Source organism: Leptonotus elevatus, chromosome 1 (assembly GCF_054856555.1).
Source record: "Leptonotus elevatus isolate MCC_2025b chromosome 1, RoL_Lele_1.0, whole genome shotgun sequence".
Classification (NCBI taxonomy): Eukaryota; Metazoa; Chordata; class Actinopteri; order Syngnathiformes; family Syngnathidae; genus Leptonotus; species Leptonotus elevatus.
In genome coordinates this window covers 624,762-652,222 of record NC_141239.1, presented here as the reverse complement: position 1 = coordinate 652,222, position 27,461 = coordinate 624,762, and the positions used below count along the sequence as shown (strand labels likewise).

The following is a 27,461-nucleotide window of genomic DNA, read 5'->3' as shown; positions in this document are numbered from 1 at the left end:
TGCTTTTAGGTTCTTTTAATGCCAAAAAAAACAAGAAAAATACATTCAAGTTCAATTGGGGATTGAAAAAAATCAAACATTCACAATATGCCACTCACAGTTAAAAAGCAAATGACAAACAATTGAAGTAGCATTTTGATGCTAATCTTGCACCGATAAACACGTTAATACTTAAGTGACGTGTTACATTCAATATCACGCATAGTACACACACGCAGTGTTCACAAGGGCACTTGACCTGAAACAAAAAAATGGAGTCACGTTTTCCCCTCAAAATAGAAACTCTCAGTATGATGCAGTGCAAAACCCACAATATTAATAAACATACTGCACTATGATTTGTATCCTTGTCAAGGCAGAAATTGTAGCATTGGATTTCATGACAGTGTTGCAGGTGTACCTAATGGAGTGGCCTGTCATCAATGAGGCGCAAACCGAGAATAGCAGCGACATCGCATGTAAACTGATCTGAGAGCTGCCGCTTGACTGCACAATCACAGTGTGTGTTTGTCCTCACAATTGAGGGAAACATGCATGATGACATCATCAAATTCCTCTCGCCTCGAGTAGGACTGGACAAAAAAAAAGAAGAAGTGGTAAATAAATGGCGCTCACAGTGACCCGAAGCGTCGCCAGGGGAAATCTAACCTGTGACCTCTGCCCGTGTCGCTAGACTCGCTACTACGTCTTTGTGAAAGATAAACGTCTGATTTGTACGCTTCTGGATGTTGCTACATGCCAGGAACATGCGCGAAGGCTGAATACTGGACTGACCTGCTAGCATGTTTTGGAGCTGCAGCATGAATGTGGTTACGAGCTAGCTAAGCAGGTGCCTAGCATGAATGTGGTTACTATGCACAGCTAGCTAATAAAGTGCCTGCTACCTTCAATCCTGCTAAATTGGCCCATTTCCACAAACTGGCCAGTTTATTTAATCACCTTTTCACACTGCGGAAGGCATAATTGGTAAGTTACAATTTATGCCAAGTAAAAGTGCAGTTAAAAAGAAAAGAAAAAACACCGTTATGGAGGAGCCAGACACAATTGTGGAGCAGTCCCATGTTAGTCGACTTGAACGCTAAAAAGACAGCATATCGGCATAACATGCGGTATAGTGCCGCAAAGGAGAGACCGGGTGGAACAAATAAGTAATAAAACATGAACATAAAACATAAATATCGCCGCACACAACATCACGGAGTCTATGGGAACGATGAGCGTCACGAAAGATGCCGTCTCCGCTTAAATACTGCGAGTCTCCGCATTTATCCGAGAGACTGTTCATGTGCTGCTGTTTTAGCTAGCAACCGAGTTCAAACGAGCTCACCCGCGTGTTTTTTTATTTGAGGAAGGCATTTATTTAATTTTTCCATCGAGAGGCTGTGATTGGTCTCGCTGTGCTACAGGAAAGCCGATTGAGGACAAGCCTGAAGGAATGAATGAGCTTGCGAAGCCTCGTGAATCACCGTCCTGAGCGCAACCTGCTGGGGGCAACGGTACGAAAAGAAGGTGGGCGACAGGAAGTGAGACTTGCAAAAGGAAGAAGAGTCATGACTTTATGAAGGAGTGTGACCACATCGAAGTCCAAGTGCATGTAATCTATACGGAATAAGTTAAGTAACGCAAGTCAACACATGGAGCAAAATTTCACTGCGGAAAAAAAATACTGCTAAGAGCCGTTATGAGGTTTACACAGAAAACAACAACGCATTTGCCTTCAGTTGCGGTTAAGTCGTAGCAGACAATCGACTCCCGCTGCTGCCCTTCGGTTAAATTCGCACTGACATCTGAAAAGTGTTGACGAAGCGTCGAACGAACAGTTTCTGCCTTCAGTTTTGACTTCAGTGAAAGGAGGCCGCCTGGGAAAACAACCAAGCATTGGACGGCTTGACTACGAAAACACACGCTTGGAGTGGAGTTCCAAAGTTTTCTGCATCTGCCTTCAGTTGTGGCTCAAATCGTAGCGGAAACTCGATTCTGAGGCCACCGCAGTCTTCCGTCATCATAAGTAGACTTGGCTACTGTTTTGTGATTTGTCAAGTCTCTGTCTTTGTTGACGCTTTGTTCTGCTCGGCTTCCATGACCAGGATTTGCCACAACAGTCGAAGGCCGTTGTCTTTTCTGGACTGCTGCATGACTTGCACTGCAAAAATAAAATATAAAACTACCAAATAAAATGCTACGACCTTCACTCAAATGCTTTGCCAGATTTGACACCACAAAAGTCGTGCCGACGTCTTCTCTGGCTGCCTTCGGTTGCGGCTCAGTCAGAGCCGACACTCAATTCTGATCAGGAATCGGGTAAACTCGCAGTGACATCTGTAAGAGTGGCTAGCTGGCGAACGGACAATTTCTTCCTTCAGTTTAGTGCTTGTATAAAACCAAAGTTCAGAGTCTTTGTTGGACTGCAGCATGACTTGCACCACAAAATGAAGAACTGCTTAAGACCCTCCAAGCCTTAGAAGGGTTTGGAGTGGCAACGTCTTCTGCCTCTGCCTTCACTTGTGGCTCATTCAGGGCAGACAGTCCCAAACGTCTGCTCACGGTCTTTCTTCATTTTTTTTTCTTCCTGGTATTAAAACAATTGAAGTCTTTGCTAACAGCCGCGAACGCTCCGTGAGGGTTTGGAGCGCGCGCTCAATTCTGAGGCCGCCAGACTTCGACGACCGCGACCGCAACTCACCGTGACGTCTGTATCACCAACTAACAGTTTCTTGCCTTCGGGTTAGTCCTCGTGCTAAAAAAAAAAGAAAAAAAAAAGAAGTCTTGGCTGGACTTCCGCATGACATCAACGACAGGAAGTGTCCGGTGTCGGCCACCTCCTCGCCAAACAAGCAAAAACCCAATGGATGAGGTGCGGAATAAGCGTTTTGGAGCGTCACGAAAGCTGCCAGGGCGGGTTGAAAAACTTAATGGCGTGATTTTTGGCCCACTTGGCGAACACAGTCTTCTCCGTGACAAAACGGTGCCCTCCGTAGGGGGCGCTCTCGTGCAGCAGATACTCGGCGCACTCGTCCCGGCTGCCGGACTCGTAGTAGTGGTAGGGGACTTTGCGGTAGCCTTCGGTCCTGGGGAGGGAACGGGGGATTTTGAGAGCGTAACCGTTTTTGTTTTCCCACACCGGCGCAGCCTTACCTGCAGTAGGTGTCGTTGATCATGCCGTAGACGTGGATCTCTTTGCACATGTCCATGGCGAGGATGAGCGTGAACCAGCCGGTGCTGAGGTACGACCCCGACTGGATCCTGCAAACACAAACAAACCAACATAAATCCTAAAACAGCTGCATTTTTATTGGGCCCCCCGACAAGGGCGCCACAGCACTGCTTTTCATTTTTAAGGATGCGAATGAGCAATGGTGCCGCCATTTTACTGGAGGGCAATGAGAAGCCATTGTAAACCGCGCGAGTGCTGCTGCTTATTTTTATTGCTTTCCTTACAAAGGCTACTAACGAGTTACTTACGTAAGAATATCAAATTGGTGCAGCAACGGGAGAATTTCTTCGAAAACAACTAAAATATATATTTTTTTCAATCATTTTTTCTTTTCTTTTTAATAGGAAACACACAAGCTGTTATAATGACTGCTAATTTGTGGTTTGATGCCAAAATGATTTTTGACCTTGTAACTTATGAGTTTTACAAGCAGTCGGCTTTGGTGAGATTTTCCTGTGAAAAACAGCACTGTTTTTGGTCATTGTGTCTATTAGCGCTTTTAAAATCAACCCCCAAAAAAATCTGCCCTTTTTTTGTCTATTTTTAAGACTCATGCATTACATCATAAAATAAAGATAATGACATTCAAACGTTCACCCTTTGGTTTGATTTTTCTTTCTGTGACAAACGACTCTAAAACAGTCAAATGTTCTGCCAGTAATTCATATATTTATTGTTAAGTGTCAAGGGACCAAAAAAGTAGTTTTTTATTATTTATATATTTTTTAAATGAATCGGCCCATTAAGTCATTCACTCCCAACCATTTTCACAAGGCTTGCAGAATATTGTGTTCTATTGCTATAAAACCATGGAAACTACCAAAAGAAAGATTAGAGTCTCTTCTTTCATCAGGAAAAAAAGTGTATTTCTGTTTCCGTTTTGCTGCAATTAACATTAGAATATAGCTAAGTTTCATCATTATTCATAAATCTGTTTAGAACTGTGGGGAAATCAGCTTGTTTGCAACATGGTCCTGGTTGATCTGTTATACTCTGCTGCCACCTGCTGGCCGTTTTTGTAACTACTACCGTTGGTTCACCCGTTCTTTGCAGTTCAGAGGCTTCATCAAAGCCTTCTGTATGCTCTAGCATACACACAAAAAGAAGGGGGATCATTAAAAAACGTATAAATATGTTTTTGGGACCATGGTAATAATTAAAATAGAATGTATTTATACGTTTTTTTTAATGATTTCCCCCCCCCTTCTTTTTGTGTGTATGCTAGAGCATACAGAAGGCTTTGATGAAGCCTCTGAACTGCAGAGAACGGGTGAAGCAACGGTAGTAGTTACAAAAACGGTCATATTAACAAAAGAATCACACATCTGAAAGTGTACATCATGACCTTTTAATTTGAGGTCAGACATGATGTGATTTGTTGCCCAATGGTTTTTGACCTTGTTATTGGTGGAGCTTGGGGATTGGTGACATTTTATTTTTTTGGGGGGTCATCACATAATCCTACATGGTTATATTGACAAAATAATGACATATCTGAAAAGCCATCACCATGACCTTTAACGTATGATTCAATAGAGTTAGTCCAAAAATGATTTTTTTTAACTTAACTGTCACCTTTAACCTTTGGGTGATTTCCTTAAGGTCAAGCTAGATCGCAACCAAAAACCAAGCAGCTCCCTTCCTGCTTCCTGCTGCCTCCACAAAGCCATCAGATGCAAAAATGTGAAATGATTGTGCTTGTGCTGCGGGTGACCTTGAACTTTGACCTCATGCTTTGTAAAAAATCTCTGAAAGCAGCTTAAAAAAAACATTGATGTGAAATATCAAACATTGGGCTTCTCATTTGTGACATTCAGAGTGTGAAAAATCAGAAACATAACAGCGTGTACAGCACGCGACGTAATGCAACACAGCAGCCCACACACACGCAAAATGTCACCTCCGACGCAGGCTGTCAGCAGCCACCGTTTCCCGTCACATTGCGAAGCCATTTCGCTGAAAAACCAGAACAGAACATTCCTGTCTCTGTTCTGCCGTGAACGTTCTGTTCCTGAAGGACACTTGGAACGTTTCAAAATGGAGGTCTCATCACAAGGCGGCAGATGCTCCGTGATGGCTGATGTGCCCGATATCCTTTTAATCTCGCTTTATTAACGCCGATGTCACGCCTGTGTAATCGGGCTTCATAATCGGCTGCGAGCGTCCTACGCCGCCGCTCAGTCGGAAAAATTGGCCTTTGAAAAAAAAAAGAAAAAAGAAAAAGAAACAGCTCAGCTGTGTTGCATTCATTGCTTTGGAGAAGAGGCACGTTGTCATTGTACACGAAAGATATGTTCAACCCGCTGCACTCGATTGCTTCTGTCTGCCTGGACCGGGCACGCTTTTCATTGCCGCTACAATTGAGCAACCTTGCGAAAGTGACATCATCTCCTCAATGAAGTCGACTTATTCGATGTACTCTGCATTTGCTACAAAGCCAAACAAAGAATCATCCTTGCTCCAGACCTTCTCGTCACCAACGCGATGTGTGACCTCCACTCGGCAGATGGAGCGCTTCTTGCTCGCATGAACATAGCGAACCAGAACGCGTACCCCGCCCACACATTCACAGTTGTCCTTTTTAAAGGTGTTGTTGGCAAAGAATGTGCTCACGTCGCACCTCGCTTTGACCCCTTCCCCATCAGTGCAACGTGAGCTTGTGCAAGATGGCGCTCTCAAAGGAAATAAAAGAAGGGGAACGGGAAGGCTATATATATATATATATATATATATGTTATTATAATGCATTTCTTGATCTGATAGTCAGTTGGTATACACCCTTGGCATAATGGCCATGGATATATTTGCAATGTACAGAGGTGGGATTCGAACCCGCAACCTGCTGGTTACTGGACAATGCACTTCATCAAATGCGCCACTGAGCAGAATCAGAGAGCTGAGAAGTTGTATGTGTGGAAGTGGCACAAAAGTTCAATGTCAGTCCCATGGAAAATGTTATATTTAACATTAAATTGTACCAATAATGTAAGTAATGTGGAATCAGACGATATATTCCCAAGATGACGTGAATTGTTGAAGCGCGTTGAAATTTAAATGTATTATTGCACGGCGAAAAAAGTGAGGAGAATAAAATGCTATAATAACCGTATTGAATAAACTGGCTCGAAGCAACATACGTGGGAATGCTAAAGTAAATAAAGTATAAAAGTAGTGTTTTGGTGCCATCTTGTAGCATGTGTCTGACAAGAACAAACTCCACACACAGTTAAGCCAAAATTCCAACCCCAAATCTTCGAACTGAGAGGCAGATATTCTTTTTTTCCCCGAGAGAGCTCAGTATTGTTCATTCGGCAATTTTACCGATTTTACATGACATCATCATTGCTCTCGCTTTTAAATTTTTATTTTTTTTTATTTTGTATGTGCATGTGCGTGTGAGTGTGTACTCATTAGTTCCCCTAAAACCTATTCAAAATCCCATACCGTTCACCTAAACCGAATACTTCAGAATCCAGCTAGAGTCGTGAGGTTGTCAGGAGACCCGAGGAAGGATCAAAGAAAAGAAAGGAAAGTAAAATCCAGCACCAACCAGACATGACCTACTACCCAGCGGGTTACCAACCAGAGTCTTTCACCAACCCCAGAAACATCTCAATTCCGAGAGGCAGATATTCTAACCACTTCACCACCGTGCTGCCTCCTGCACAATCCAATTAAACATCTTGACGATTGGGTTGTGAAACCGGCGACTAACCACCGCTGGCTCGCATGGAGAATGTTTTGCCATAGATCCATAGATGGGATCTTGCCGTCTAATGATCACTCCGGCAGGCAAGCGGGCGTGACAACGTGATTTAAGCGAGGTCACTTATCTGCCGTGTTGACCGATAGCGTCCGGCAGGAAGCCGCCGCTCAGCTCGGCGGGTGGCGGCGATAAACCTCGTGTGTGCCGCTTGCAGATTATGCCCAACGGATAACACCCGTGACACGTTTTGGTAAATGGAGAGCAGGACACGAGGGTCTCCTCAACCAGCAGAGGTTGTCGTGAGTTAGCCGCCAAGACGGGTTGTGATTAGAAGAAAATCGGGATGTAAACTGGAAGACTTATTTGTCAACCATTTCCAAAGCGCTTGTCCTAATTGGTTGCAGGCTAGCAGCGCTGGTCTGATGGCTGGAATATATTCCAGCGGGTGGTCTCAGAGCTAAAGCCCTTTTCACACTGCATTTGCTCAATGTGAAGGAGTCACGCGGCATTGTGAAATTACCAGCTAGCTTCCAGTGTGCCCATTAGTGTGAATTTTTTCGCCATTTTAAAATTTAGTCTCAGTTTTAGTCCAGTTTCAATCACACTTGTTAGTTTTTATCATAGTCAGTAGTGGTGTGAATTGCCTCGTACCTGGCAATTCGATTCGTATCACGATTCATAGGTCACGATTCGTTTTAATACCGATTAATCCCAATACGAATCTATAAATGGATTTTTTTTTCTCAAATTTAGAAAATACTAATCATCAAGATTTGTATGAAAATGTATTTATTGATCTGAAAATTCAGGCTTCTAAGTGAGCCGCTGCATTTAGCAAACAGGTTGCGGTCTGTTTCATGTTTGAACAGCACTGAAATCAAATATTACGGCTTAATGTTCCATTAATATAACATTCTTCCATGCTTAATGTGTGAATCCTAACCCGAAGTAAGATGCTTGTTGAATATTCACATAAAAAATTGGATGTTTAAAAATCGATTTGGCCGCATATCGAATCGAGAATTGCGCGCTGTAATATCGCGATATATTGCCGAATGGATTTTTTCTAACAGCCCTAATAGTCAACCTTATCCTGTTTTTTATTTAGTTCTCTTGTAGTCAACTATAAATCTATCCATTTTAGTCTTTATTTTAGCCCAAGAAAACATAACTTTATTCGTCTAGTTTTAGTCAACAAAAACTAGTCAGGACAATCATTTTAGCCACGAATATTTTTGTTCTCAGATGATGTTGAACATTTCACATAAAAAATTCTCTCATCTTTTTGAAGAAAAACTCACAATGACAGTATATCAACAAGTGGCTACGATGGCTCCTTGCTACGAGCTAATAAATTAGCCAGCATTAGTTAACGGTCAGATTAACATTATTGTTGGAACGTTAAAGCTGTTGGATTAACATTATGTTTTTACCTTTCATTGTAAATCCACCTCTGTTTGTTTGTGTGTTTATGCATGTTGCACTCGCTCGTTGCAGATTTGAAAGGGGGGGGGGGGGGCTGTCACTGTGTGTCACATGACAGTTAGCAGAGACACGACTTTACTAAATCATTATTAATCATAATTTTCCTTTTGTTTTTGTTCATGAACTAAAATGTCAATAGATTTGAGTCCAGTTTTTATTAAGTAAAGTACATTTTTATTTTTTTACATTTATTAATGAAGGTTTTAGTCCAGTGAAAACTGCGCATTGACGAAATTATTGTTTAGTTTTCGTTGATGAAATAAACACGAGTTCCCATATTTGGCAGTGCTGACGTCGCAGCCTACCAGGAAGTAAAAACGGAGATTTTGCCGCTGGTTGGACTGCGCTTCGATCGTTTATTGTTGCAAAAGAATTCCCCGACTGCTCATTTTGAGGACGACGACTGAAATGTGAATGTTGAGCGTTAAACTTCCCAGCCTGGTGCCAGCATCAGTTACGGCTCCGACACAAGAAGGTGGGAAATTAACGGTGGACTTTCCGCCCGCGCCGGGTCGCCCTCTTACGAGGCAACTCGTTAACGCCTCTTTAGGGTACGGCCTCCAGTGCAGCGTAAGTTACTTTGATGAGGCCCCGAGAGGCCACTCGAAAAAACACCCGCCGGTCCATCGACTCAGTCGGCACAGCACGTATTTTCCTCTTGCTGTGTCTTCTGGCAATATTTCCGATATCGCTCTAATAGTAAACACAGGGAGCGTTGCCTTGTTTTTTTTAATTGTTTAAACGCTGTTCGACTTTTTTTTTTTGTGGTTGCTGTGTCCATCCATTATCAGAACTGCTTTTCCTCTCAACATTTATATAAATAATTTCTGAATGACGTTTGAAGCGAGGAAATACGGATTGTTTTTAAATAAACAGTTGCCAAAGACGCGGCGCTAGCTAGCAGCTAGGCTAAAAACGTTTCCCTAGTTATGATAGTCTAATAATTGCTTATTTTCATACACTTTTACATTTTTGATCATTGTGCTGCTGGGAAATGAAACGAGAGACATCAAAGAGGCTATTTGTGGAGAAATCTCAAAATCAACATTTTCGTACAAACTGTACATTTTCGATGAACATCCTTCTGACGTGGTGGACCATTTTCCGCTCGTTACATTGGATGTTCACATCGTCACTTCGAAACGCAAACAAGTCAAAGTTTCTTGACAACAACTCAGAACATTTTGTCTTCAATTACAATATGTTTCGACTTCACATTCTTGGCACTTCATTTTCCACTTAAGGATATTTTCTAACAGTTAATACGAAAGTGTGGCCTCAATGCCATCAAGATGTCATAGTAAACAGAAGGTGGCAGATGTGCGTGCCGAAAGAAATGCATTAGCTCATTCAAACCCAAAAACGAGTAAAAACAATTTTAATACTTTGTCCTTCACTCCCAAAAACGGATTTACACGTTTTTGTATTTTTTTTTATGCAAGAGCACACAGAAGGCTTTGATGCAGGATCTGACATGAACAGATGGCTTAAAGCAATGGTAGATGAAAAACGGTTTTAAAAAAAACGGCCAACGGGGGGCAACAGAGTATAAGAGATCAGCCAGAGCCATGTTGCAACAAGCTCTTTTGAGTTTTCACCAGAAATATGAATATTGATTAAACTTAGCTATATTCTAATGCTAATTGCTGCAAAACAGAAACAGATACAATTTCCCGGATGAAAGGAGACTCTAATCTTTCTTTTGGTAGGTTCCATGTTTTTTGTAGCAATAGAACACAATATTCTGTGGGCCTTGCAAAATCTGTGAAAATCCAGTAAAACAGCCGTGAGCGAAGGGGGTTGCTTCAGTGAAAATGGCTGGGAGTGAATGAGTTAGAATTGAGCTCATTGCTGTTTACATGACGACAGGAAGCGGCAGTCAGACGGTGCCGTCCCGTCAATTGGATGGCGTTCAGCATCACGTGCCACGTTTCCAGCCAGCTGATGCTTCTCAGATCGTCAACTTGGTATTTGAAACCCAGCCGGAGAACGTCGTTAAAGATCAGGTTGAAAGCGCTGACAATCTTGAAGTCGAATCCAGATTCCAAATGGCCGTTGTTGGAAAAACGTCTCCGTCTGGTTGCCTCCCCAAGTGTTGTTCGCGCGCACGAAGGCTTCTGTTTTCAAAGATAAAATTCAGGTGTAGCGCCGCCGGGTTGTGGTCGCGCACCAGCAGTTTGATGACGAGCCCCTTTGCTCCGGGATTGGCTCGTCCTCTGATGCCGATGCTGCGGTTCACGCCAAGACCGTTGTCGAGCGCAGCTCGGAATCCGTCGTTGGGGTCAGCGGCCGTGGCGAGCGGGCACGAGCGGGCGATCGAGCGTGCGATTGGTCGGCGGAGCGGCGGTCGATGTCAGTTTGGTTGGACAAGGAGGGACGGTAGGAAGGGTTTGACGGGTTGTAGGACAGGAAGGACATGGAGTTTCGACTAAGGCAAGCTTGTACTCAGCGGGCGCTGGCCCAGTTGACCCTCTTGATGCATCAAAGCACAGACTGAGACTCTGTAGGTTATTGGCCAATTAGCACCCGAGAACAATTGCAATTTAATGTAAGGACTTCCGTCTGTCAATAAGGCGCCTCGACCACAAGCCGATCCAGGTCGAGATCTCTGTTAATTGTGATGCGAGCCAGGACTGCTCGTCTTGATCCCAAATGCTCACTAGGGGGCGCGACAATCCAATTCCGCATCGCTCGGCTTACGTTGAAAAGAAGAAACAGTCGCCCCTGTAGTCCAGCCAGCCCGTTTTTGGAGCGCTGCGCGGGTCCAAAACAGGCCGAGAGTGACGGACAGCTTCGCGGCGAGTGACGGCATCATGTTTGGGCCCAAATCGGCCGGAAATAATAAAGCCACCGTGGCTGATGATGATGATGATGATGATCTCATCTGCAGCGCTAAGTGCATGCGCCTCTCGTCTCGAGGACACGCCCACACACCAAGTCACAAAAGACTGCAAAGGGTTGATGCTCTTTTGGGGCTTTGCACGCTTTGTGGAAGTCCATGATGTCATTTCATAGCCAAAAACAAACTTTGGAAGACAAGCAAATAATAAAGTAGAGGGGGAAAAAATCGGAGAATGCATTGGGGTACGAGATGTTATACACAAGGTCGTCTGACTAACATGACAACTGCTGTCCCGCTGATTAGTCAACGTTATGTTTACAGGTCATTGTCTCTCGTATGACTCGGTGTCCTGGATTGGCTGGCAACCTCGTTCCGGGTGTACCCCGCCTACCGCCCGAAGCCCGCTGGGACAAGCTCAAGCGCCCCCGCGACCCTTGTGAGGAATTAGCAGTTAAGAAAATGGACGACTCGATGTGGTTCGTTGCGCAATGATTTTTGACCTCGTCACTGGTGAGCTTTTAGTGGCGATTTGTACTTAGGTGTGACATTTTGGGTCAAAAATAACCCAATTATGGGTCAAAAATGGACCGATACTCTATTTGGGTCTATTTAACCCAACTTTGAGTCAAGAAATTGGTCTTTTAGTGTAAAACAACTCGTAAATATTGGTCAGATCCTTTACTTGGGTCAAGAAATTAAGTCATTTTGTATCAAACTACCCAGAAAGTTTGGTCAAATTGACCCATAAAGTGGATCGGTCCGTTTTTTTTATCCATAATTGTTTAACTTTTGACCTAACAGTTTTTAGAGTGCTGAATTGACTGGCAACCAGTTCACAGTGTACCCCGCCTACTGCCCGAAGCCAGCTGGGATAGGCTCCAGCACCCCCGCGACCCTTGTGAGGAATAAGCGGTTAAGTAAATGGATGGATGGATGCCATCATACAATAACTGCCGGTGGCCAGAAGGTGGCGGTAAAGCACAATCGAGTTTGCCAACTGCTAAGATAAAAGAAGAAGAAGCAGCACAGCACATCGATATCATGTGAAGACGACGTTCACACTGCAGGTCTCAATGCTCAATTGCGATTTTTTTTGAGTAAGCGTTCATATTGCTTATTAATTGCGACCCCGGTTTGTCTGCTGTGCGAACGTTATACGTTCCCAAAGCACGACGTCGCTCGCAACGCTGCGTTTGCGGAAGTAAATACGTTTGGTCCAGCGTCCTTGTCGGTTTCAAGTTTCTGTAAGCTTCATTTGTGAATAAATAAATAAATAAAAACGTATGGCCCAGCGTGTCAGAACCACAGACTTCTTAAAGTCCGTCGTTGGGGCTCATATTTTTTACTATCTACAGAGGAGTGATGCAGGAGGAGGTAGAAATAATATTCTGTGAAAATGAGGCGAGCCTGTTGGAGCCTGTCTCACGGAGACCTCTCCTTTTTTTTTTCTTTTTTTTTTCTCCTCCCTAACGATGACATCACGTCATTGCCGCGCGTAATAAATGAGCCGTCTGCGTGGCTAAATGACTATCACCACCGCAAATGTCATCTTTGTGCGTCAAGTGGGATTAAATTCAAGACGAGGTCCGGAGTTTTGACCATTTCTGTTTGTCAAGAAAGCGTTTCTGTTTGTAAACGAACAATTCAAAAACGGACCCTTCCCGTGGTTCAAGCCATACGAGCTCAACGTTTATGCCCGCTGCCTCTGACCGTTCTCGTGACGATGCGTCTTGCATTATTGATCCGAGACTGCGCCGGCGATCTACGACGGGGATAATAGTTCAAAACGACATTCGCCTTGTGACAACGGTGAAATAATCTGCTAACAACAGTTTTTAATAACAAAAGAGCAGACTCGACTGCGACAACACAACAGCCAATAGCGCGCTGAGCTTCCCAAATAGTCTGGGATGCTTTCCAGAGCGTCGGGAACGACCCAACCCGCAACCCGCAACCCACACCCAAAGGTTGCTGCAGCCTTTTGGCTTCGCTTCACTTATTGCCAGGTGTAAATATAAGGATATAAAAAACCCTCGTTCTACATTGCCGAGTTACCCTTGTCGATGTGACTTAGCCTAGCATGTCGCTAAATCAGCAAGCTAACATTTTCTTTTCTGTGTGGCAAACGTTGGACGGTGCCTTTAAAGTCAAATATAAAGTCACAACTGTTTACCTGAAACAACTTTTCCGATTCACGTACGTCTCCCGAGCCGTGCGGACGTCGCGGATGTGTCGAGCATAAATCGAGCTTCATGCCACCGCCCGCGCGGAGCGCATTTTGGGCTTTTGATGGCGCCAAGGTCGGATGTATGCGTCCTGGCCGCAAACAAGAGCTTGTGGGGTGACATTTCAGAAGATATTGTTGGAAATGTTTGTTTAATGTTGTGTATTTAGTCCATAAAAAAAACATACATGCAGATGTACTAATAGGATAAAATCATTTAAACTGTCAAATCAGTAAAAACAAGCCTAAAAAAATGAGGCTTTATTAGTGACTAAAAGACGTTAAAGATGTTGATAATAGATAATAGATAATGAAATGTGGATCTCGTGAGATTTTCAAACAGAAAACAGTTTTTCCCAGTCATTTAAGGTCATATTTACCTAATAAAGATCTGAAAAGATCTCATCGGAACATTTTATTTGAGAGATGGCTCATCAGGTTTTGTGTACAATGATGTCTGACATACTAGTGAATTATATATTTTTTATTTATTTATGAATTACTGAATTATGAAATTAATTACTTATTACTTTAATAACAAATTTAAAAAATATATGTTAGGTTTGCACACAATGATTTCGGACCTTGTTACTAGTGATTTTTTTGTTATTTTTATTTAATTGATTTACTTTGAAAAATTAATGATTAATTAAATGAGTACATTTGAATGAATCAGATTACATAATCAATTTAGTAATTACATTTTATTTGTTCTGTAAGTTAGGTTTGCACACAATGATTTCGGACCTTGTTACTAGTGAATTTTTTGTTTTTAAATTTGATTAGAAATTGTAATTAATTAAATAATTAATTAAGGCCCGAGCAGTGTCGGAGGCAGTGTTAATTTAGTTTAAAAAAAATAAATAATAATAATTAAAGCTAGGTTTGCACACGATTTCTGACTTTGTTTCTAGGGACTTTTTATAAGATCATATCGACCTAATCATTAAATATCTGCAAAGGTCTCATCAGGACCTTTAATTTGAGATGCGACTCGATGAGGTCGACGCAAAACAAATTTTTGGCCTCCATACTGACGTGCTCTGACGCCATTTTGACTCACCTGTCCTTGCCCGTCTCCTTCTTGAAGACCATGTCGCAATAGTTCATCCTGTCATCGGAGGTGGCGTAGATGCGCGCGTGCGGGTAGCTGTCGGCCGCCTGCCGCAACATGTTGTACACCACGCCCTTGCCGTCGGTGCGCATGTTGCGCAGCGGGCCCCACACCACGTACACCGTGTCGTTGTGCTGGCCGAAGAAGTGCTGCGGCCTCTGCAGCAGCAGCGGCACGCTGGTGTGGGACACCACCCGCAGCGTGGTGCGCCGGCCCACGTCGCGCTCGAAGCCCCGCGTGGGCGCGTTGTTCATGCGCCAGATGCACGGCGAGCGGTCGATGAGCGGCCCCGCCGCCTGGCCCAACATCTGGCCCGAGCTGGACACCACGCTGCACAGCTCGCATTTCAGCTTCAGGGGCTGTCGCGGGAAACGGCACAAGGTTAGCGTCACATACTTGTTGTTTTTTTTGGTAAACAAGGCACTTTGATTCGGATCTTCACCGACTGCTATGTTAGCTTCTCAAGCTATCCGCCGTATGCTTGTTTATATTTGAACATTTTGGAATACTGTTGGTGTTAAATGCAATGTTGTTACCTTCCTGCTCCCTCTGTGGTAAGAATATTTAAAGGGACAGCGCCGCACTTAACATAATCGTACCCACACTATACTTTGACTCCCTTTAATATGAGTGCAATGACAATATTATTGGGATGTTTTTGGCTAAGGAGGCTCATGAAGGAGCCCATCAAATATATGGAAGCGATCATAACTTGCATAGGTTTTAAGAGCGGTGTGTAATATCTCCGTCAGCGAGTACGTTAATTGAATGGGCCCCGGGAGGTTACGATGCAGAACGGAGAGGCGAGGAAGCGTCGTCGTTAAGTGGCTGTAGAACATTATAGCTATGAAGCGGTTAGCTGCGCTTTCAGGTGCCACGAGGAGCCCTTCAGCCAGAGAACTTTACACGTTATAGTCCCAAAATAAAATCGCCGCTGAACGTTTATTGCACGAATTAAAGTCTTCCTAAATTGGTTGATAAAAATGTATTCATTCATTTGTAGGCAGGTTTTATTTATTTTTAGATCATTAAATAATTATTGGTGAATAATACAATAAATATTTATCTTCTTTTTTTTATAAATAGCTGAATTCAATTAATTATAAATATTTAAAATTACAATTATTTTAATAATGAATATTAACATAAATTATTTAATTCTATTTATTGCACTGAATAACTGGTTCGCTGATTGTAAATATTAACAAAATAAATAAGAGTGGCGTCTTGAGTTACAAGTTTCTTGACTTTTTTGAGATACAAGCTGTCACTTGACAATTTTTTTTTAACCCTCGCAAAATCTCGAATACAAGTGTACTTCAGACCCCCACCACTAGATGGCGCTAGCAAACGTGCCAACATCCAACCACCATCAATTCACATGGGTTTCCTTGCAGTGTAAGGACAGTATCAACTGTTGGCAGCAATGCACCATTAAGATGAGTTTCCAATCATAGAAGAAGAGGGACGTGAATGTCAATACATTAGGTACAGCTGCGCTCACATTCTCCATGTTTGTGGAGAGCAAATTTTATTGGATGGAAATGGGAAGAGATGATTTGAGATACAAGTGTTTTCCCAGAACGGATTAAACTCACATCTCAAGGCACCACTTCGTTTTTTTTAATTCCTCTACAAATGACCAAAACCATTTTAAAAATAAAATGTGGCCCTTGAGCACAATAGTTTGCCAACCCCTGTTGTAAATGAATCAAACATGAGCACCTACTGTAGGCATTTTTTGTAATCCTCATAATCCTGCCACAACCTTTCAAAAGCGGAGAGTGGGCATTTGGGAAAACGCAGCGTTCATTTCACTAAATGGCTGTATTGCTGTAAACTTCACATCGCCGTTGATTAAAATGCACAAGGCGGCGTTCATTAATAGGCCGTGATTATTACATTAGCACAATCGTTCCCGCCGGACGCCTCCACCTACGCAGAGTCATTCTCCTTGAAAGACGCTCTGTGCTCGTCTGTTGATGGGTGAGAAACGTCCTCTAAATGACCAATAATTCACTGATGCTCGTGAATAACCGTCTTACTGCCCATCATTTGCTGAGAATGAGAGTCCTATTAACATAAACACAGGAAGTAGAAACTTACCGAAATAAAAGAAGTAACAGCACAAATAGTCGGACTCAAGATACTTCTCGCCAGTCACAGAAGATACAAATCAAAATGCTTTGTTCACGCCGGCTGTGGATGTGAGTCCAAAAACAGGAACTAGAATCCTACCAAAATAAAACTGGTAACAGCACAAATAAATGCAATGCACCATGCTAGTCACAGAATATCGTAATCAAAGTGCTTTGTTCACAAAAGTTGCTCTGTGGACGTGAGTTCTATCAGGGGAACAAAAATTGGAAGTGGAAACCTATCAAAATAAAAGCAGTAACGCCACAAACATACTGCAGAATGCATGAATCATGTCAGAAAAGACCCAAGTCAAAAAAGTTGGTCAATAGTGGATATGGCTAAGAGTTCCATCAAGGGAACCAAAACGGGAAGTAAAAACCTACCACAATAAAGGCAGTTACATATCAGCACGAACAAAATGCATGACACACATCACAGAAGATCTGAATCTCTGTTATTTTTTGACAACAACAAAAAGGTCAGTCCAGGCTATGGCTGAGAGTTTTATCAAGAAACAAGAACAGGAAGTAGAAACCTACCAAAATAAAAGAAACTGTCATGTCACAAAAGACCCAAATCAAAGTATTTTGTTTCCAAACAAGTTGGTCGATATAGTGAAGAGTTCCATCAAGGGAACCAAAACAGGAAGTAAAAACCTACCACAATAAAGGCAGTGACAGCACAAATAACTGCATGCCACAAATCACCGAAGATCTGAATCTAAGCTTGTTTCTCAATATGCATTCTTGTCCGCACTTACGTCCTTGTGAGGTCTTGAAACGTCATCTGTCGCGGCCCAAGTACTGTTCCAATTGCAAGTAGGCAAAAAGCCATAAGGTTCGAGCAAAGAACGGACCGAATACCCGGATGTTATGCTTCCTGGTTCTGACGCATTGCCGTAACTGTGTACCACGTGACGAGATGTTATAGAATTATGAGTCATTTATTAAAGAAGTATCATTTGAAATTATACATGAGATTTATCCAATTTAGGATTATATGGGGGGGGGGAGTTCTGGAAACACACCACCGTGAGTTGCAGGTTTTAATCTGATTCTCCTGAAATTGTGGTACAGCTATAAAAAAATTATCATGAATAAATAGTCAATCATATTTAATATATATTCATTATATTTATATATAATATTGTAAATTGCAGTTGTTAGACTAAATTGTGTAAAAAAATTAAGTTGTACTTTACATGTTAAATATGTATTAATATTTACGCTCATAAAAGGGGAGGAATACTGCACTCACAAACGTGATGCTGGTGGAGGGCAGCAATGCACGTGTCGTGCCGAGTCTGCCGCAAATGAAAGAAAAAGAAAGAAGAAGAAAAAATGTCCTGACTATGACTGAGAGTTCGGTCAAGGAACAAGAACAGGACGTAGAAACCTACCAAAATAAAATAATCCTCTCAAATAGAATGAACACAATGAATGGCTCGAATTACAGAATATCTCAATCAGAGACCTGCTATGGCTGAGACTTCTTTTGTTTTTGTTTTTGGGGAGAGCTCAGTATTGTTCATTCGGTAATCTTACCAATTCGACATGTCATCATCATCATCTCTCTCTTTTTTCCCCCCCCCTTTTCTTTTTTTTGTATGTACTTGAGTATATGCGTGCGTGTGAGTGTGTGCTCATGAATTCACCTAAAACCTATTAAAAATCCCATACCGTTCACCTAAACCGAATACTTCTTAATCCCGTTCGAGTCGTGAAGTTGTCAGGAGACCTGAGGAAGGATCAAAGAAAAGTGAATTCCAGCACCGACCAGACATCACCTACTACCCACCGGGCCACCAACCAGAGTCCTTCACCAACCCCAGAAACATCTAAATTCCAACAAATTATGGAGACCTCAAGAGACCAAAGGAAAGACTGAGGAAAGGAAAGAAGGACAGACGAAGCCGAGCGAGATCCACAGACCTCAGACCTCCACCGATTCAACGACCCGAGGAAGAAGCAGATTGTGTTTGAATTTCGCTAGATGCTGGTGCGGTGGATCTGGCGTGCATGAAAACCTCCACCAAAGAGGGGAGCCGTCGACCAGGACAGAGCAGGCGCAACCCCCCAGGGCCCCCCAGGCCGCGGCAACGCCAAGGCACAACCCCCAGGCCCCGCAGGGACAACCGGCCGGTGTGCAAACCCAGGAGCCCGGAGCGCCCCCCACCCCAACACGGCCCAACGCAGCAGAACAGGGCACGGCAGGCCCACCACAACGCAGCCCCCGTCGCCCCCAGACACCCCCACCGCCAGACCCCCCCCCTACCCAGCAACCCGTACCACCACTAAATGACTTTTAAGGTCACATTGTCAAATGTGTCGGCGTGATTGGCAGCAACCAGATTCCATTGAGAAAAGCAGTGATTTAAGCAACACTGTGTGTGTGTGTGTGTTAGCATGTGTTAGCGTGTGTTAGCGTGTGTGAGCCCTGGAACAGACAGTCAGGCGGGATGAAGATATTTCACACCTGGAAGAATCGGTGAAAAGAGGGATGCCGTCCTGCATTAAACATGCGGGTGAGAAGTTTATAACCCCTCCAGTGACACCGCGCAACGCATGGCGGGAGATTAGCATCCGGCTGAAATATGAGCGGCTGTTAAAGTGTCGCTGACGGGGCTTTAAGGGATGCTAACAGCCACCCCCGCGGATCCCAACAACAACCTGTTGGTGGCGCTCCCCGCCTGGTTGGTCCGGCTGAAGCGAAGGGATGGAAGGATGGAGGGACGCGAGTTCAGAGCGAGAGAGTCCATATCTCGACATGAATTCGCCTTTTTGCGCCGCCGCTTTTCCCGGCCGCCTCCTCGGCTTGTAATGTCTGGGAATTAAGACGCTTTGATATTTCAATTTCCATAAATTGCGCGGGGAGTATCCAGCGGCGAGCCTTTTGAAGGCATCAGAATGGGACCGCGGAGCGTGCGACAAAAGCGACAAAAGCGACAAAAGCGACAAGCAAACATCAAACGAGACGCGTTTGCCATCCGGCGACGTCACGAACGAAGCTCGACGAGACACGACTTCTGAGGACGTTCAGGCTCGTTTATCAGGGTTCGACGTTAAGCCTTTTTGGCTGGTGGCTGTCAGAAGCAGAACTTGCCTGCATATATTCAATGCATACGTAATATACATGAAGTTTTAGTGATTATTTCTTGTTTAGCAGCTTCATGCTGGCATTGTTCCACTTTAACTCATTCACTGCCATCGACGGATATAGACGTCAAAAATTCATTTGAACTATTTCTATTAGTTTAACATTTTTTTCCACTTTTGTTAACAAAAGTATGAAAACCTAGAATTTTTTATTGTATTAGAACAGATATCAAATTTGTGATTAATCGTGAGTTAACGAGTGAAGTCATGCGATTAATTACGATAAAAACATTTAATCGTCTGATGCCCCTAATTATTTTATATATTTTTTCTTTTCTTTTTTTTTTTTTAAATTAGGGGCATCAGGCGATAATTTTTTTTTATCGTAATTAATCGCATGACTTCACTAGTTAACTCACGATTAATCACAAATTTGATATCTGTTCAAAATTCTATGTTTTCATACTCTTGTTAACAAAAATGGAAAAAAATGTTCAACTACTAGAAATAGTTCAAATGAATTTTTTAACGTCTATAGCTGCCAATGGCAGTGAATGAGTTGACGTGTTTTTTCGGACCGTCTCTGCATGGCAGTTGATTCTCAGTTTTGCTAGTCAATGTGTTTTGATGAGGCGTAGCATACAAAACTTAAAAACACTCACTTCCTGTTTGGGGATGCTGACGTAGCCCGGGTGAGGTTTGAACGCTTGGTAGGGCGGCTTGGACGCCGCCCAGTGGCCACCGAACGCCTCGCCGAACGCGGGCTGCCACGGGAAATAGGGCTTCTCGGCCAGGTGGACGGCCACCACGAAGAGCGACACCACCGCCACCAGTCCGGTGGCGATCACCGACTTCCTCTGCGGGCGAGAAAAGAACAAGCATGTTTTACAGCACGGGTGCTTCGCAACGATGGTAAACGTGAAAACGGGCTATTTGGGGGAGGAAGTGGCGAAAAGTGAGAGGAAGTGACAGCAAACGAGAAGAATTGGGAGGAAGCAAGAGAAATCAAGAGGAAGTGGAGGAAACACGAGGAAACCAGGAAGGATTGAGATGAAGTGAGGGGGGGGGGGCACGGGAAGCGCGACGGGAGAAAAAGTAATGTCGTTATTTGCTCAATATTATTTCCCGACATACGTGGAATCACGGCCAATCAACAAGAATCCTTGCTCTCTTGGTGAACACGAGCTTGTTTACTAGCACACGATTGGTTGAAATGGACGTCCAAACGTAAACAACTGCTTCATTGGGAGCAGCTCATTGCGTTGGGAATTAGAATATATTTTTAAAAACTTATCTGTCGGCTGTTTTTGCACTATTTGGGGTCTCGGGTGGGGGATGCATCCTCCAAACAGCCCAGGAAATAAATAAAAAAACTTTCAGCAGTTTTTGACATCACAAACTCATTTCTGGGGCTGCTTTCTTACATCTGGAACAGGCTGTCAAAAAAAAATACCCCCCCCCCCCCCCCAAAAATATAAAAAGACAAACATGTATGCTTGCACTTCCCTCCAAGGACACCAGAGGGCGCAATTACCTCAAGTTGTGGTACCTCATGTCGATTTTTAAATATATTCTTTATGACATGAGCAAAAATCCTTCAATCCAGGTCAAACGAGCGCTAATCTGCTAGCGTCGCTAAGGGAGCTTAATGTGCCCTGAAAAACAAAAGGTGACCAGCCCTGTGTGTGTGCGCGTGTGTACGTGTGCATGTGTGTGTGCGCGACCTTGATGTGAGCTCAGTGAGAAGCCATTAGGCTAATGCGTACCTCACATCTAATGGAACATAATCCCCCGGAGGATAAAGCGCTCATATTTGCCCGTTCGACTCTAAAAAACACACACCACATGTTCATCTTAACATTATAATAACAACGAGCATACGAGTGTGTCAGAAAAATGTCCTGCTTTTACAACAAAGACGACACGGCAGTTTCCCACAATTCTGCAGTGACACATTTTCTAGCATAATGCGAGGGTACTTGTCGCCGAAACATCATTCAGCATTCGTGTACCGTGGCTAAGTTGGCAAGTTATAAACTTTGTCTTTGGAAGAATGCGGTTCAGTGGGGTGAGGTCTGGCGCTAACGTTGACGTTAGCTAGCCGTGTGCGCTAGCAAGTTGATTACACTGAGCGGAGTTGTAACCAAAACACAAGTAGCGGTCTTGCTAATTTTATCAGCTTGTCACCTAAACGTCATTCAGCGTTCGTGTACCGTGGATAATTGTCAAGTTAACAAGTTATGAACTTTTTCTTCTGAAGTTTGCGGTTTAGTGGTGCGAGGTCTTGAGCTAACGTTGACCTTAGCTAGCTGTGTGGGCTAGCAAGTTGATTACACTGAGCGGAGTTGTAACCAAAACACAAGTAGCAGTCTTGCTAACACAACACACTCAAATGTTTGGAAATTAATGGGAGCAAACCTACGTACTCTCAGCGTAACCAAACCCCTTGAAACAATGTCAGGGTTCGGTTCGTTTTGGTTATCTGGCATTTTGCATTGTGTTAGCATTAAGCTCAACGGACTTGAGCAAAGTTATGTGGTTGCCACTTGTATCTCAAGGCGCCATTGTAGCTCTACATATTTATGGGTTACTCTCATTTTTTGTTCCGCTATTCGCAGCAGGGGTTCGTCCCGATCCCGCGAGAATTGCCCAGATTCACTTCACTACTTTTATTTTCCTGATGCATAAAAGGGAAGTAGCTTAAATGTAACACGTTCGCATCCAGTCTCGACGACGCTAAATCAGATAACGGGATTTCCCGCCAGCTCAGAGGTCTGCTTCAAGGACGCGGCGGGCTCGCGGTGAGCCGCTGCACAGAATAAGTCAGGGGGAAGGTGGGAAAAGCCGGTGAGAAAGTACACGGAGGATTACGGCGGTTTGGCACCGATGAGGTGGCGATCCCGCATTTGACGTGACGGGATCAAGCCGGGATTTGCCGGCTCGGACGCTTGGCCTCGCAGTGAATCGTTTTGCCGTTCAGACGGTCCGCGCAGAGCTTTTCACACAAGGTCGCACGTTGATTGGTCCGTTCCGAGGCTTAGGGAGCGCCATGCGTGTCATGAATGCAAATCGGGTTTCCCACGCTCTGACATGGCGCAGCGTCATCCATCTGGATACTATAAAATCTTTAAGACGAGTCGGGCTTTGGAGCAAAACTGCAAATGGTCAGAATGACAACAAAATGTCTGTTTCAAACCAAGATGGCAAACTTCCTCTCTTTTCAGGCTTGGCGACTTACGACTTTTTTTTGTGGCTCGGCTCATGTCAAACTTTGTTTTTCAATGTTATGTTACGAGAAGAAAGTGTCTTCAAATAACCATTTAAAAGGATCACATTTCTTTGAACTGAGACGAGTTGTGTCCCCTTTTTAGAAAAAAAAAGTCTGGCTGGGATTTTGAAATCATCCAAAAATGTATTAACATAATGCACCGTTGATATCTTACCACGTTTATTGCAGACTTGTTATTAGCTTATTAGCTAACTACTGTTGAGCAAAAGACATTTGTCCTCTTTTACCAGGACAAATTCATGTTTTGGAATATGGGATTAAAATTTTTTTTTTTGATGTTTCATCTGAACTATCTCGTTAGTACATAACACACACACTTCTGATACGACAAGTCCCACGATTGATGACTATGGTGGCCATTTAGGGACAAACAACATTTGAACAGATGTCCTCTTTTTCTAGGGCACTCTGGGGTGTCCTGAATTTGAATTTTTTATTTTTTTTTAATTGTCCTTATGACTTATGAAATTATGTTAACACACATTTATACAACAAGTCCCATAAATGACTGCAATAGCTGACTATGGTGTCATTTAAGGGACAAACTTTTTTTTATCTACTACTTATGAACCTCAATCAGATAGTTATGCAATACACACCACCACTGATACTCCAAATCCTACAATGCACTGCGTTATCTGACTAAACAGTCGTCGCTTTTAAGCGCCATATGACCAGATATCCTCTCGTTATTATGAAAAGACCATTTGTTATTATTTATTCATTTATGCTGGAACTACAAGTCGTGACTTGACAAGATTTTCCAAAAATGACAGTCTGTCAAATTGCCGAGTCTGGTTGGAATGGCCACGTCATCCCGAGTACGACGTACAAGAATTTTGAAAATCGGACGATGTGGTCCAGAAATGTTTGTGTTGGAAAAATGTTGTGATCTGGTCCAAAAACAACGGAAGCCCTCCTGTAGTATTTGTTTCTTAACAACGTTCATGGGTCAGTGTGACACATTCTAATGTTTAATCGCCCAAAAATTACACATAGCGCAATGCAATATTTATATTTAAAAAACGAAGGTCAGCAGACAAGTTTGAACCTATTTTTTGGGGGGGAAAATTTCCACTTGTCACCACAGAGCTACTACAAGTCCCAAACCTTTTTGTCATAAACCTTTTATTCTAACTAAGCCATTATATTTTTTTAATTCAAATAAACATACAAATAATTTACATGTCGCCTTGAAAATAAATATAAATTTAAAAAAAGCAATCAAAATACAGAATAAACCTGCCTGTGTTTTAAGCAACTCTTGTAACATTTAGCGCAACAAAAACTGGAGCTCCTTGAATAAGTCCCCTTTAAACAGGCATTTCAACTTTAAATATCAGGAACAAAACACTAAACAAGAATAATATTCCGACCTACTTTATCAGTTGAGCTTTCTTTCTTCCATCCGAGCTGTCATGAGACACCTGAATTGACACGAAGCTAGCTCTTGTGATTTTGGAGCGGCTGTACTACAGCTTACTCGTCTGGTAAAATAGTACTACGTTATTAAATGTTTCCATGTACCCCCTGCATTGTTCTCGTGTACCCCTGGTTGGCAAACACTGCCTTAAGGGACAAAAAAAAAAAACACTTGGACGACATGCCCCGTTTGTCAAGGACATTTAAACATCATCTGCGTCAGCTAGCAAATATGTCACGCAAACGCACTGCTGATACTTCAAGTCCCACAATGCACTGCGAAAGCTGACTACGTTGGCTTTGAGGGGACAAATATAAGCATTTTAGCACCTCTTTTTATATGACGGTCCACTTTTTGGATGTGTTAGCGAAACTGAACGACCTACTGTAGTTTTAACGCACACCGCTGATGCTACACGCTCCAAATTCACCCCACGTTCACGTTCACATTCTCGGGGCAGACCTGCAGGCCGTGAACTTAGCTCACCCATAAACCTTTTCATGATGCTGCCAGCCTGCCACCTGCTGCTGTAAATCGACTGAAGTGATCAGCGAATGGTGACGACACGCACGCACGCACGCGTGCCACGTGATATGCAGAAATTGACGCCTTGTAATGCACAATGAAGCTTGACAAGACAGCATGACAACAGGCCCACTTTTACGCTCATATTAAATCGACCACCCGTCCAAGGGGGGTCGCGCTGAGCGGACCCCCGCCAAATGATGACTGCCGTTACCCGCGTTGGGCTTCACCTCGTTCGGCGTGCGCGATATCATGTTCACGCGTTGTTTTCGTGCCCTATGAAGGCCGGGAGGAAGCGCACAACGACCCCCTCCCTTGCTCGTCGGTCCCCCTCCGTTCACTCGCTCACCTTCCACATCCAGGCCATGTTTATTTCCACGATGCTCTCTGGACGCTCGTCAGCAGCACCGCGACGCCATCCAACGTCTCCCGGGACATTCAGCTCGGGAGGGAAAAAAAGGCCGAAACCCAGCTCGAGGGTTGGTACCGTTATTCGTCTCCTCTGCGGCCCTTTTTTTTTTTTCCTTCCTCCCTCCGAAATGGAGCTGCTGCGAGCAGAGGCTGCGCTGCGATCTTATTGGTTAGCACGGGCGAAGGGACACGCCCACTCACCCTCCCGCTTTCCTCTCGGCCGAGCGGGGGTCACGTGACTGTGGTGTCGGCTTCCTGGCCGGTGGTGAGGCCAAGGTTAGGTTTCAAACCTTAACCTTATTCGATTACAGTTTTGTTTTAGCTCCATTGAATTTCAGAAATGTCCACGTTGTATTACCATATACAATAATAACTCATTTGTTTTATGTGTCAGACAATGAAGAGTACTCAGTAACTTAGTGGGAAAGTTCATGCAACATGCCAATGTAAACCAATGGAACGCACTCAAACACAGCCAACTCCACTCGGGGTCTTTGGACCCCAAAAAACGTGTAATGGAGTTTTTTTCCTAACAGCAGGAATGGGGTTAACTTGTCTTGATACCCCATTTCGAAATGTAAAATCCCAATTGTGCGTTGAAAACCTCATTTGGCCCACAATGACCCTGTCTTGAAACCGTGGTTTGAATGTTGTCATGAACGCCGAAATCCGCCCAAGTTAAACCCGATCCCAGTTTTGAAAAGCTTAATTGAAATTCTAACCAAATCTTGAAACCGTCATTTTGAAACCCTAACCCATGGCTTCAAACCCAAATCATGTTTAAAGCTCTTATTTGAAAATCTTATCCTGATTTCAAACCCTAACCCTAATTTGAAAACCATCTTGGAAGCCTGACCTGCAGGATGGAAGCCATCTTGAAAATCTAATTTAAAACCAAAATTTTGCACCCTAACCGAAGCTTCAATCCCTAATGTGAAACCCTTACCCTGATTTGAGAACGCTAACATCAACTTAAAACCCTAATAACTTTGTCTTCGCGTCATAATTTGAAACGCGTTGATTTGAAATCCTATCATAATTTGAAACTCTAATGAGGAATATGCCACGGAGGAGGCGGGACTTCCGGTTTTTCACATGTCTGTCTCAGTTGTCCGAAGCATTTCGGAGAGCTGAATCGGCCAGCAGCGGCCGGAAACGGCGCCGACGTGTGAAACCCGGAAGTCGGAAGTCCGTGGCATCGACCTCATTCGAAGTCCTTGCCGTCCGCTTTCAGGTCGTGTACTCGGATGCGAGCGAACACTTTCTACTTTGCTGCTTGAAGTTTCAGCAGTCTGCCTTTTCTATTGTAATGTATTGAATTGCCGCATTGTTGCCGCGACAGCAAGAGGGACGGCTCGCTGTAATCGCTGGTGTTTGTCCATCGCAAACAAAGCCAAAGTGGACATCCATCCTACCCCCCCCCCCCCCCCCCCTCAATAACCTGCCTCCGCCATTACTCACGCGCCTCATTCTCTTTCTCTTCTTCCTCGCCCACTAATGAGAGCCGCTGGGCTTTGGCGGCAAGCATAAACACGCGCGCACGCACGCGCGCACACATATTCCAGTACACAAATAGTATATAGCAGCAAGGACGCCAGTGGCGCATAGACACGGTTCGAGCCTGAGGCTGTAATTAGTGCGCGAAGGTAATGATGTCATCACGTGGGTGACATGTTATGATCAGTCTCGCCTGTCAACTTGACAAGGACAACAATAGGAGGGAATTTAGAAGACGTTAATGAGCATGTCTTGTATCGCGCATGTAGTTACAAAACGTCATATATTGTCATGCACATCTATTATTACCAACGATGTCCAGTAGCATCATGTCCTATTTCCAAAACTACTACTATTAGTACTATCATTACTACTGTATTACTTACCTGGACTGTGTCCACTCCACTCATATCATATCATATATATAATGTCCATCACTACTATTATGACTTATGTTCATTAGTATACTGTCCAGTACTACCCTTGCCAAGTAATTT

The 27,461-nt window shown here is 43.6% G+C and overlaps 1 protein-coding gene and 1 long non-coding RNA gene across 7 annotated transcripts in view; one reads left to right on the top strand and one right to left on the bottom strand.

Annotated features, from left to right (window-relative positions):
• st6galnac3 (ST6 (alpha-N-acetyl-neuraminyl-2,3-beta-galactosyl-1,3)-N-acetylgalactosaminide alpha-2,6-sialyltransferase 3) lies at positions 1 to 27,447 on the bottom strand. 4 transcript variants are annotated; one of them, XM_086092199.1, is made up of 6 exons: positions 25,406 to 25,630; positions 21,586 to 21,646; positions 20,482 to 20,676; positions 14,535 to 14,944; positions 3,136 to 3,243; positions 1 to 3,068 (listed from the first exon to the last, which is right to left on the bottom strand). In XM_086092199.1, exons 2-6 carry the CDS (start codon positions 21,628 to 21,630, stop codon positions 2,879 to 2,881), a joined length of 948 nt encoding a protein of 315 aa, XP_085948325.1. In that variant the 5' UTR covers positions 21,631 to 21,646; positions 25,406 to 25,630; the 3' UTR covers positions 1 to 2,878. The 4 variants fall into 4 exon arrangements, with proteins under 4 accessions (XP_085948325.1, XP_085949179.1, XP_085949981.1 ...); XM_086093053.1 differs by lacking the exon at positions 25,406 to 25,630 and adding an exon at positions 24,489 to 24,817; XM_086093855.1 differs by lacking the exons at positions 21,586 to 21,646; positions 25,406 to 25,630 and adding an exon at positions 27,351 to 27,447.
• LOC147180235 (uncharacterized) overlaps positions 1 to 27,461 on the top strand; it is a 44,399-nt gene that overhangs the window by 15,518 nt on the left and 1,420 nt on the right. For 2 of the 3 annotated variants that reach the window (XR_015097215.1, XR_015097189.1), the window contains exon 3: positions 11,569 to 11,757. This is a non-coding gene — a long non-coding RNA (uncharacterized LOC147180235). The remainder of the gene's footprint in view (positions 1 to 11,568; positions 11,758 to 27,461) is intronic. The other variant, XR_015097256.1, reaches the window with a different exon arrangement.